Source organism: Eptesicus fuscus, chromosome 12 (genome assembly GCF_027574615.1).
Source record: "Eptesicus fuscus isolate TK198812 chromosome 12, DD_ASM_mEF_20220401, whole genome shotgun sequence".
Classification (NCBI taxonomy): domain Eukaryota; kingdom Metazoa; phylum Chordata; class Mammalia; order Chiroptera; family Vespertilionidae; genus Eptesicus; species Eptesicus fuscus.
The window spans coordinates 11,527,425-11,539,783 of NC_072484.1; the positions used below are offsets into that span (position 1 = coordinate 11,527,425).

The window sequence follows — 12,359 nt, forward strand, 5'->3', positions numbered from 1 at the left end:
TACATATTAAATAGGTAGGGGTAAAAATGAGATCTGGGATTTATTTTTCAAGCACTTCAGCAACAGCAAAAAGGGAATAGTTGAAGTCAGCATGCAAAGCCTTTATCATCACAGAGCCTGGGTGACAGGTGCACTGGGGTTCAGTGGACTGTCCTCTTCTTATTTTTATTTTTATTGATTTTTTTACAGAGAGGAAGGGAGAGGGCTAGGGAGAGGGATAGAGAGTTAGAAACATCAATGAGAGAGAAACGTTGATCAGCTGCCTCCTGCACACTCTCTACTGGGGATGTGCCCGCAACCAAGGTACATGCCCTTGACCGGAATCGAACCTGGGACCCTTGAGTCCGCAGGCCGACGCTCTATCCACTGAGCCAAACCTGTTTCGGCATAGCAGAGAGGTTTTATTATGAAATTTGCAAACACAGAATGAAGTTGAAAGAAAAAATCAATAAAATATATTTAAAAAAAAAAAAAAGAATTGTACTGTGAATGTCCATGTACCCACCACCTACATTCCACTTTTGATGCTTTGCTGCTCACCTGTGTCCATCTGATTTCAGAGTAACTTACTGGCAGGTGTGTTCCCCCTCGGGGCTTTCCCCTGGAGCATCAGGTTTACCTGTCACTCCCTCTGCTTCAGGCCAGCTGCCAGTCTGGGGTTCTGAGGTCTTTGGGAATACCCAGAAGTCCTGCAGCCCCTTCTTTGACACCCCTGAGAGCCAGGTCCGGGCCATCTGGGAAGAACTGGGCGTTGGCAGCAGTGGCCACCTCAATGAGCAGGAGCTGGCTCTGGTCTGCCAGAGCATTGGGCTCCAAGGACTCAAGAAAGAGGTAAGAGGGGCCGGGACAGACCACCCTCCATGACTGCGATGGCCGTGGTTGTTGTTGGACCTGGAAAATTCTTTCACCCTGCAGATACTGATTCAATTGTATTAATTTCCGGTCTGAAATTCTTTGGTGACCCCAGTGCTTCTGCTGAAGTCTGCACCCTCAAGGGTTCGTCTCTGACCAGGCATGACCTCAGCCTTGCCAACCTCTAAGCACTCAGGATTCTTCTTCCGCCTATAACACCCTTTCCCCCTATCTGTGTGGCCTTGTTCCACCTCTGAGCCCAAACACAATGCCCTCAGAGCCTGGCTATACTCCCAACAACTGTATTCACTGCTCCTTTCCTCCTGCAAGGGCCAAGGGGAGGAGGAACAAACAGTAATGATGGGGCAATCCCGCCCCCTCTTGCTAAAGTCCCCCTCAGCCCTGCTGCCCTTCTAGACCATGAACCTCGGGGGCCAGGCCATGCTCCATATATACATCTTTTCTATCCTCCAGCAAGTCCCTGCCACTTTAGACACTGAATGGGTACTGGTGGAATTTAGGAAGTTCAGGTGGCACCCATTCACAGCAGGATGAAAACTGACCAGATGTGTAGATTTCATAAGCCAGAGCCTGGGGAGGCCAGGTGTGACCGGACAGTGGAGTTTGGATGAGGACAAGCACACTGCCCTGCTTGGAGAGGGAGGGTGAGTGGGAGGGTGGATGGGTGGGCCTGGATGGCTGTAGCTGCTGGTGGGTAGAGCATCTGAGCACAGGTGTGGTGGCTTTTGTTTAGGAACTAGAAGACCTGTTTAACAAACTGGATCAAGACCAAGATGGCAGAGTGAGTCTTGCGGAATTCCAGCTTGGCCTGTTCAATCACGGGCCTACTTCACTTCTGGAATCTTCCTCTCCCGTCAAACTGAGCAGGTCCTGGTCTCATTCCCAGGTAAAATGGGACAATTAAGTCTTGAATACAGTATTACCTGCTGTCACCCTCTGGCCTTCAGCATTTTTTCACAGGCCTGACCCTTCTGCCTGTGTTACCACAGGGAGCCCCAGCAGTTGGTTGGGGCGTGCACACACGTGTGTAAGTGGGAGGCAGTGTGACTTAGATTCTAGAACCACACAGATCTTGGCTTGCTTCTCCCTAGTTGTGTGTCAGTGGGTGTTACCTTCGCTGAGCCTCAGGCTCCTCATCTGTGAAATGGGCACCCACACCATTGGGGCTTTATGAGGATTCCTTGGTAGTTCTTCACTGTGTCTCCTAGTGTGGGAAACACTGTTCCAGTAAGAGAACCCCCTCTCCCTCCTCCCGACCAGTGTCACTGAAGGATGCTGAATGGCCCTAGGATTACCCTCCAAGTGCTCATTAACCTGTGTTCTCTGTCCTCACATACAAACACCAGGTGTCTGCAGTTGGAGGAGAGCAGATTTCAGGCAGTTGTGATTTTGTTTGGTGACTGTTGGCCTAGTACTTGGTTTTCTCAGCCCCAGGACAGTAGGGCCGCTCTCTCCCACCACAGGCAGGCGCTCTGGGAGTCTTCCTGATACTTCTTTGCTGACATGGCTGATTCTGTGGTTTGTGGGTGATGGTGCAAAACCAGTAACATTGTTCTCTGCCAGGCGGGGTAATTTGATCATCAGGTTTCTGAATCTGAAGTCGGGAAGAGCAGACAAAGAAGAAACTAGGAGTGTTGTCAGGCCACATAGGGTCAGAGACCACAGGAAGTCCCACAAGTCACGCACAGAGCCTCTTGCCATGTCCTGAGATGGAGGCACAGCTGGAGAAGGGCCTGAGCCACAGGAGCAGGTGCCCGGCTGGCCGGGACCCCACTGCTGGTCATATGCTGGTGGCCAAGCGAGACCTGGCTGTCCAGGAAGACTGTCCAGGCTGACATGGCTGTGGGGTGGAAGGTGTTGCATCCTGGGCATGTGGACTCAGTCGTTATATGGCAGTGCTTGGCGCTCAAATGTGTGCCACAGATGGAGATTTGCCTCAGTCCCATCCAGCCAGCACGGTGGTCCTTGGTCCCAAGCTCAGTCCTCAGAGAGGAAGCAGAGGGAGGGAGACTAGGGTGGCCTGGGTGCATTTGGGTATCTGAGTTTGTCTGTGGTGGCCATGCATTCTTGAGTTCCCTCTCTCCTGTAAACAGGATACTGTGTAGGGCTGAAAGGTGCCCAGCGCAGCGCAGTGAGCACCCAGTCCTTAAGTAACTGGGAAGTGGTAGGGGCACAGTTGAGGGTAGACGAGGGCAGGCGGCTGCTGCATCCACAGGAAGGGCAGGCGGCATAAAGGCAGTGACCCCCTGCTGAAGAAGTGAGTGCTGCCAGGGAGGTGGTGGGCTGGCAGGGGCTCGGCCAGGCCGAGGGAATGCCCTCTGAGTAGGGGAGCGGCCATGGAAGCATTGGGGGAGAGTGTTTTAGGCAACGGGACAGGCTCGCAATGTTCAGGAAGAGCAAGGAGGCACTAGAGCCTGTGAGAAGGGATGAGAGAAGACTGGCGAGGATGGTGTCCCTGCAGGCGTAGCAGGATCCCTGGTGGCTGCAGGAAAGGGTGCTACTGCTCATTCCTGTGGCCTCAGGCAGCAAATGCTTGTTCTGAAGGCAGAAAACAGCCTCCTGGCCGGGGCAGAAAACAGCAAGGAAAATAATCTTGCCTTGTGAATTCTTATAGCACCTAAGCTTAGCAGGTCAGTTTTCTGGCCAAGAGTTTTTTTTTTATCCTCAACTGAGGATATGTTTATTGACTTGAGAGAGAGAAAGAGAGAGAGAGAGAGAGAGAGAGAGAGAGAGAGAGAGAAGGGAGGTTGCCTCCTGTATGCGCCCTGACCAGGGATAGAACATGCAACCTAACGGGGAATCGAGCCCACAACCTTTTGGTGCACAGGATGATGCTCCAATGAACTGAGCCACCCGGCCAGGGCTGGCCAAGATTTTTTTGCCTTCATCTTAAAACTCCCTGAGACTGTTTCTGAGGAAAAGCGCGGGCTGTCCCACCTCCTCTCTAACTTGTCTTGGGTTTCTTTCCGCAGACTGCACTTCCCAGAGCTGGCATGTGCCTTCTTGGGCTCTTCTTTTGTGAAGCCAGGCGCACACCATTACTGACTCGGGGAGAGGTGTGAGACTTCTTCATGTCTCCCACTAGGCGGTGCGTGCTGACAGGCCGGGCCACTAGGGTGCTGGGACATGTTCCTTGCACAAGGCCTCAGTGGATGGTAGGAGAGGAGGTACCCAGGGTCCTCAAGAGAGAGTTGAACTGGGTGTAAGGAGTCCTGGGTTCAAATCCCCACTTTGCCACCTGCAATGCCGTGTGATCTTGGGCACATTGAGCAATGGTGCCGTGCCTTTGTTTCCTTGTCTGTGAATGGTTCCTATCAAGCCCCAGTGACACGGCGAAGAGCCGAGCCCAGCTGGCGAGGTGGGAAAATGTTAAAGATGAACAGGAGGCCCGTGTGCTCACAGGCGTCTCCCTGATTCCCACACAGGTCCTGGAGGAGGGTGGCTGCCACACCACCACGACATCCTCTCTCGTGTCCTTGTGCTCAGGCCCGCGCCTTTTCTGCAGCGTTGACAATGGCACCGGCTTCGCCTTTCCCGAGCAGCTCATTGCCCTGTGGGCCCAGGAGGGCATTCATAATGGCAAGGAGGTCTTGCAGGTATGGAACTGGTCACTCACAGCCTGCCACACGGGGAGGCATCCAGCTGTGTGGGGCCAGGCAGGGACCTCGGGGCCATCTGCCCACAGAGGCGGCCGGGCAGAGCACCCTGAAGACACAGGGTATGGAGAACCCCATGTAGGGCCAGTTGGAAACACTTTTTTCTTTTTGTTAAAATATAGGAAATTTTCACATAAAAATAGTAAATAAAAAGCAGAGGAAACATGAATCCGTTTGAAGTAGGTTTGAATATTTTAGGCATTTCCCCCAGTGCATTTCAGCCTTGGAGACATTCTGTTTTTCGGGATGAAGGAGGTCAGTCCCACAGACTAGGTGGTGCAGATGTTCTCTTCCTTGTGGTGGAGATGTCTTAGTGAACATCACTCTCCGAGGATCTGAACGTTTCCTCCCAGAGCTGCCTGCCCAGCTTGTTGAGCTCTTCTCCCTGCATAGCCCCTACTCACCCCAGATCTTCCCCCACTGGGTCAGGCATGGGGAAACTCGTCCCTAGCTCCCCCTGCTCTTTCAGGGGCTGGTCCAGGGGACTGTCCTCAGATGGGTCCAGGCCTCTTTCTAGGGGCCAGGCACACCTCCCCGAGGGCCACAGGGTCAGATCCTGGAAAGAATGCTGGGGGAAGTGTGGTGAGCTAGACTGACTATTTTCATTTCCACATTTCACTTCCTGTTGTTAAAAAAGTGTCAACTCTATGGAAGTCTATAATATAGTAAAGCCTGCCTCCCCCACTTTGCTCCCATTCTCCAGGAGTGGCAACAGCTAATGATTTAGTGGGCATTCATTCTACAGAGCTTTTCTCTGGTACAAAAAGAAATATATATTTAAACATCCCAGTTAATTTTTTTTTGTAAAATTGTTATTATATCCTGTATCTTGCTAATTTGTGTTATTTTTTCTTTATTGTTGTACATGTAGGTTTTTCCTGGTATAAATATGGGCATTTAAAATGCTTGTATATCCTCCTGCTTTAATGCTGGCATTTCTGTAGGATAGATTCCTGACGTTTTGATCGGTTCTGTCATATTGCCTCCCAAAATGCCCTTATTTAATTAATTTTTTTATTTTGTGGGGGGTTTTTTAAATCCTATATGAGAGTGTTTCATTTTACTATTTTATTTTATATTTTATTTATTTATTTATTTATTTCTTTATTGATTACAGTGTTACATATGTGTCCTTATTCCCCCATTACTCCCACCACCCCCCACCCCCATGCCCTCATCTCCCTGTTGTCTGTATACATTGGTTAGGCTTATATGCATGCATACAAGCCCTTTGGTTGATCTCTCCCCCATACCCCCACCCTCCCCTTCCTTCCCTCTGAGGTTTAATGGTCTGCTCGATGTTTCTCTGTCTCTGGATCTATTTTTGTTCATCAGTTTATGTTGTTCATTATATTCCATAAATGAGTGAGATCATGTGATACAAAAATGCCCTTATTAGCACAAACCAACAAATGTGAAGGAGCCCAAAGACAGCCTTTAAGATAGTCTGCCTAGTTCCTTGGGCCAAATCCTCCTGGGCCTAAACTCAGCCTTTGCCAAGTCTGGCCACCCAGTAACCTTGGGCAGAGCCCAGATGGCAAGGCCAGACCTGGACAGCTGGCCCTCAAAACTATTCTGAGAACTAGAGGCTGAGCCTAGATCACAGAAATTGGCCCCCAGGAAGGGCAAAGAGGGAAGGGGCTCAGGATTTTGAAATTCTCCCTGAAACCCTGTTCCTGAGTCGCAGTATTTGTAGGTCGGCAGGCTGCCATCATAGTCTAACCAGTGGAGAGTCTCAACCTTGCCTCTGACATTTCAGAATTTACTCTTTTTATTGCTTTCCTGTTATTAGAGCATATTTCCCCTTCTAAAACTTAAAAAAAAAAGATTTTATTGATTTTTTTACAGAGAGGAATGGAGAGGGATAGAGAGCTAGAAACATTGATGAGAGAGAAACATCATTGATCAGCTGCCTCCTGCATACCTCCTACTGGGGATGTGCTCACAACCAAGGTACATGCTCTTGACCGGAATCGAACCTGGGACCTTTCAGTCCACAGGCCAACGCTCTATCCACTGAGCCAAACTGGTTAGGGCATAAAACTGTTTTCTTTTTAATTTATTTTATTGCTGAGAGTATTTCAGATGCCCCCCATTTTCCCCACTTTGCCCCACTCCACCCATCTCCTACCCCACCCCAGGCCTTCACCTGTCTATTGTCTGTGTCCATGGGCTATGACTAATTTGTATTTCTAAATTCCTTCACCTTTTCACCCATCCCCCTAACACTCCTCCAATCTGGCAACTGGCAAAATGTTCTCTGTATCTACAGGTCTCTTTCTGTTCTGTTTATTTTTATTTTGACTTTTAGATTCAATTGCTGATAGATATGTATTTATTGCCATTTTATTATTCATGTTTTTAATTTTTATTTCTTCTCTTCCTTCTCCTCTTACCCCCTCCTCTTTAAGAAGACCCTTTAACATTTCATGTAATACCAGTTTGGTGGTGATAAAATCCTTTAGCTTTTTCTTGTCTGGGAAGCTCTTTATCTGACCTTCAGTTCTAAATGATAGCTTTGCTGGGTAGAGTAATCTTGGTTGTAGGTCCTTGCTTTTTATCACTTGGAATATTTCTTGCCACTCCCTTCTGTCCTGCCTAGTTTCTGTTGAGAAGGATGTCAGGTGGTGGGACTCTTGGTGCTGCAGGCTGTTGTCAGGGTTCTTTTCCATCCTCCTGCTTGCTTCTTGTCGGTGTTGGCGTCAGGTCAGGCTTCCCCATGCAGCTCCCCAGACCCACAGGTCCTTACAGCAACTGACTTCACAGGGAAAAGGGCCTGTCTCCTCCATCCCCTGTCAATCCCCTTGAGTCCTCTGCTTGAGGCATGGCCCCTTCTGTGTCAGTCACTTTGCCCAGAGAAGGAAACTCTGGCCTGGCTCACACCCACTGCTGATGCAGGGACCGTGAAGGGGGCAGAATTGGGCATTGACAGGGTCGGGGAGAGTTGTATGTGTGGGGGAGAGGCCTGTCCAAGAGGCAGACTTTGCTGATGGAAAAGTGTCAGGAGCTGCCTATAGGACAGCATGGATCACAGCCTGGACTGTCCCTAAGAGAGCCAAGAAGTGTCTAGAGAAGCCACTAATCCTGTTCTGCCTGATGGGTCTTGCTTTTTCCAGAGCCTCGACTTTAGTGTGGATGAGAAGGTGAACCTTTTGGAGCTGACCTGGGCCCTTGAGAATGAGCTCATGATGATCCACGGTGCCACTCAGCAGGCGGCCTTGTCCTGCTACCGCCAGGAGCTGAGATTCTGCCAGTAAGAGCCCCCATGTGCTTGGGGTGGGCCTGGGAGTCAGCTGGCTGGTCTGGTCTGGAGAGGGGAGTCCAAGAAAGTGGTACTCTGCCCTCGTCCACCCCAAATGCCCAGTCCCGGGAGTGGGGGGTCTGCACCATCTTTCCCACTGACTTTCCTCTAGCTGGCGGCCGCAGTGGGACCAGGAAAAAGCTGAGCCGTGAGAGCAGGACGAGGGGTCCCTGTCCCTCAGGTTTTGTCCACGTATGTGGTTTCAGTGGGGCCTGAGGACCCAGTGAACTGCTCAGTGGTCGCTGCTGGGGCTTTTGTGGCCACAGAATTTAAGGGGCACTGGCCTTCTCTCCCACTTAGAAATCGATGTCAGTTATCTTTTAGCCCCTTCTACAGTCCCACAGAGAAGGATTTGAACTTGACGCTCATCCTGCGTATCCTGGAGCTTTCGCAGCGGAGAGGTGGAAACCCTCCAGTCAGTAGGTTGTGCTTCTGAGAACAGCCAGAGGGCACTTGGGTTTGGGTGGCTGGAGAGGAAAAAGAAGTATTCTTTAAACATGGCCACCAAGTAACAGGCTAAGAATACATTCCACTTTAATTGGGATCAGCTTTGGGTTCGCTGAGTATTTAATCCATTTGGGGTTGGGGGCGGGGGATGATCTCTGTGCTCCTTCAGTGGGAGAAATAGTCACCAGAACAGTGAGTGCCAGGGGTGAATTGAGAGCCTCTGGGGGTGGGGTGGGATGGGGTGAGTGGACAATCCAGGGCCACACACACAGATGGCCTTCTCTCTGGGGGACTCACCTTGCACTCAGATGCCAGGCTACAGGTGTCAGGGCTGTGGGCAGGCAGGGTATTGGTTGGCCACCCTGCTCCCCTCATGTGTCCAACCCAGGGTTAGGTGCTGAGGACACCTGGGGTCCAAGTCCCCACTGGAGAACTAGGGGCACTCAGATGAATCTCACCATTCTGTGGCCTTCTGGAGGTGTGGCACACTGTAAGCCTTAGGCTGGACTTCTTTGGTTGAGAAACCTTGTAGAAACTTCCCTTGGAAAGTCATTTAACCTCTCTCAGTATGCACACCTGCAAAATGGGCATAGTAATGGTACAGACCTCTTTAGGAGGTGGGTGGTGGTGGCGTGAGGTTAGAGACGGCGCTGGACCATGCTGTGCACTCAGCGAGTGCTGGCCCTTTTATCGTTCGTGTAGACCAGTGATGGGCAACCTTTTGAGCTTGGTGTGTCAAGCTTCGCCAAAAAACTGAGCATAACTTGGGTAGTGTGTCACTTTGAGGAAAAAACATTATTTCACGATATTTATAGTTTAAATAACATAAATGTTTCATCCTCGGCATGCGGCTGCCTCAGCGGCCTCGTGTCATCAGAAATGGCACTGACACGCGTGTCAGAGGTTCACCATCACTGGTGTAGACGCAGAGCTCCTGGGCCCAGAACGTGTGTTCTATTAACGTTGTCTCTTTCCTGCGCAGGGGGCAAGTAGAGCAGATGGTGAGGGAACGAGACAAGGCGAGGCAAGATCTAGAGAAAGCGGAGAAGAGGAACCTGGAGTTCGTGAAGGAGATGGATGACTGCCACTCTGCCCTGGAGCAGCTCACAGAGAAGAAGGTCAAGTAGGTCCTGCCATTGGTGCCCGAGCCCAGAGCTGAGGGCGGGTTGTGGACGGAGGCTGCCACCAGCCGAGGCTGTGGTCATGGACATGGCAGAGCCGCAGCCCTCCTATCTCACCTGAGCCAGTAGAAATCTAGAAGACACACCTTTGGGGATGCCCTTCCTTGAAAGAAGAGAGAGGGGTGCATTGAAAAAGTGGCCTTACCAGACAATCAATGATTCTCTCATCATTGATGTTACTTTCTCTCTCTCCCTCTCCATTCCTCTCTGAAAAACAATAAAAATATATTTAGCCCAGTTGGCATGGTTCTGTGGTTGTGCGTCGGCCTAGGAACCAGGAGGCCACAGTTCGATTCCCGGTCAGGTGGCACGTACCTGGGTTGCGGGCTCTATCCCCAGTTTGGGGTGTGCAGGAGGCAGCCAATCTATGATTCTCTCTCATCATTGATATTTCTATCTCTCTCTCCCTCTCCCTTCCTCTCTGAAATAAAAAAATATATATATTTACAATTTTTAAATTAAAAATATTTTTAAAAATCTCAAAAAAATAAAGTAAGATAAAAAGTGACCTTGCTCTTTATGATGGGTGCATGGTGGAGGCATCTAGCTGTGCTTGCCTGTGAGCTGCAGGGAAAATTCCTCTCTGCTTCCCTCTCTCTGCTCTGCTTCATTTATGGGGTCTGTCCCACTCAAGCCAAGTGTTCTGTGTGTCAGTAATCAGTGAGACAGATGGACATTTTGAGACAGGGCTAGTGGATGGCTTTGGAGCTTGTTGGCTCAGCAAGGAGGAGCCTGACATGGTGGAAGAAGCTCAGAGCTCGAAACCTGACTGTAGGCATTGCACTGGGCAGACCCCTGGTGAATGGTCTGCACTACTTGTGGGGCTGTCAGCTAGACTGACGGTACAGTTCACTTGCCACAGTCACACAACCAGTATGGCCTGAGGTTTAAACCCCAGGTCCTCTCTCTTGGTCTTATGCTGTTTCTGAGAGAGCATAGGCCCAGGCCTGCTTTATCCTGGGGGTGTAAGCAATGGACCCTTAAGCGAGAGGAGCCCTGAGGGGTAGAGAGCTCATCACTGTCCCAGGATGGGGTTGTCCAGTCACATAACCACCGTCCTACGTCAGCTCACAAGGGCCCCACCAGCTCCCTCTGCACAATCCATATACTCAGGGTTCGCAGGGACAGCCCTGGCTGCCCCTCCTAGACCTGCCACCTTCCCATATATCACAGTCTGTGGGGGAGCGGCCTCAAATCCGCATCCACATGCTTCCTAATTCCAAAGGCCTGGGTTCTTTTCCTTCCTGGGGGTGGCTAGGGAAGGTCAACTGCAACAGGTTGAGATACTGGTCTGCTCACCAGTTAGAATCCTCACCTACCTCTGTGGGTGTTGAGAAAGCGTATGTGAGAGATTGCATCAAGGGATGTGAGTGTGTGAGTATGTGTCGGTATGCGTGAGAGTGCATGAGTATGAGTGAGTGTGAGCATACATACTCACTTCCACCAGCTCCTGTACTCTTAACAGGATAATAGTAATTTTCAGGAAAGCTAAAAATGGAATATCCTTTCACCAAACTTCTAAAACTATTTCCAATCAAACTTGAGGAACTAAGTAAATATGGTCTCCCTCACTATACCAGTAAAGTGGTGTCTGCAAGGCCAGGAGCCCCAGAGTGGAGAGATGGGCCATGGACATCTTGACTTCTGCCTAGACACTGGCCGCGGCCTTGCTGAGCCGCTCAGTGTGGAACATGTGCAGTGTTCATCACAAAGGAGCATGCAGTTAAGAAATAACTGGGTTTTGTTTCTGCTCTTGTCAACAGTCTCTGTTCAGCTGGTTCCCTTGCAATGTCTAGCCATAAGCTTCCCCATTTACCATTTCTTGCTGAGCAAGTTCCTGTGGGTGAAACTAGAAAATTCAAACCGTTGATTCTTGTAGCTACAGATGTTTAACTTTGCTCATCTGAGCTATTATCCTTAGTTCCCTGACTTTGCAAAATAGGGTGTAAGGAACTAAAAGAATTTTGAAAGAAGCCAAGAGTTCAATAGCTAGCACATTTCCCCCTCTTACTTGGTGCCTCTTCCAGCCTCCTAATGGCCCTTTTAACAAGATGCTGTCATCAGCCTCGCCACATATTTGGAAATCTTGGTATCTCACCTGAGCGTGTGCAGGACCTATTCTAGCCACCCCGGTTGGTGACACCAAGACCTTAGGTTGTTGGCTGTTTGGGACACGGGAGGCGAGGGTCACAGGGCTTCCTTAAGCTCTGCAGCAGCCCAGCTTCCACACAATGTTCTCTGTGCAGCACTGCCAGCTCCTCGGCCCCCCGTGTTGTTCAAGAAGAAAACGCCTTTTTAAACCATCGCATTCCAGCTCCCAGGAGGGGCACCCACCGCCAGGCCCAGGTGTAGGATTTAAAGGAGGCCCTGGCCTCACAGCACATGCATCTAGCTGAGGAACAGGGACCCCATCTGTCAAGCAGGAACTATTGAGTCCAAGACCGTGCCAAGTGCTCATGCAGGGGAATTCCAGGGAATGAAGAGGTCTTGTCGGCCGGAAAGGTGTCCCTGGAGAGGCAGGAAGCCCAGTGTGATGTGCTGTTGTGTGCCTTGCAGACACCTGGAGCAGGAGTACAGAGAAAGGCTGAATCTCCTGCGGTCTGAGGTGGAGATGGAGCGTGAGCTATTCTGGGAACAGGCCTGCAGGCAGAGAACCATGCTGGAGAGGGACCTGGAGCGCTTGCAGGCCGAGGAGGCCAGCCTCCGAGAGAAGCTGACCCTGGCTCTGAAGGTAGGCAGGGAGGGGAGGAAACAGGAGGGGAAGGGCGCCTCCACAGGTCACCCCACCCAGAAGGAAAAGACAGAAACGAGTTTACCTGACGGGTCTCCTCCCACACCCCACATTTTCCTAGTCAAGGATTCAACACCTCCTAGAAGTTTGTCTCTCTGTGGTAGGGAAAT

At 50.6% G+C, this 12,359-nt stretch overlaps 1 protein-coding gene across 1 annotated transcript in view; it reads left to right on the forward strand.

Moving 5' to 3' along the window:
* NINL (ninein like) overlaps window positions 1-12,359 on the forward strand; it is a 110,573-nt gene that overhangs the window by 57,477 nt on the left and 40,737 nt on the right. The window contains exons 6-11 of the mRNA XM_054724134.1: window positions 641-831; window positions 1,607-1,759; window positions 4,299-4,469; window positions 7,646-7,782; window positions 9,260-9,400; window positions 12,015-12,189. Coding sequence (XP_054580109.1) covers window positions 641-831; window positions 1,607-1,759; window positions 4,299-4,469; window positions 7,646-7,782; window positions 9,260-9,400; window positions 12,015-12,189 — 968 coding nt within the window. The remainder of the gene's footprint in view (window positions 1-640; window positions 832-1,606; window positions 1,760-4,298; window positions 4,470-7,645; window positions 7,783-9,259; window positions 9,401-12,014; window positions 12,190-12,359) is intronic.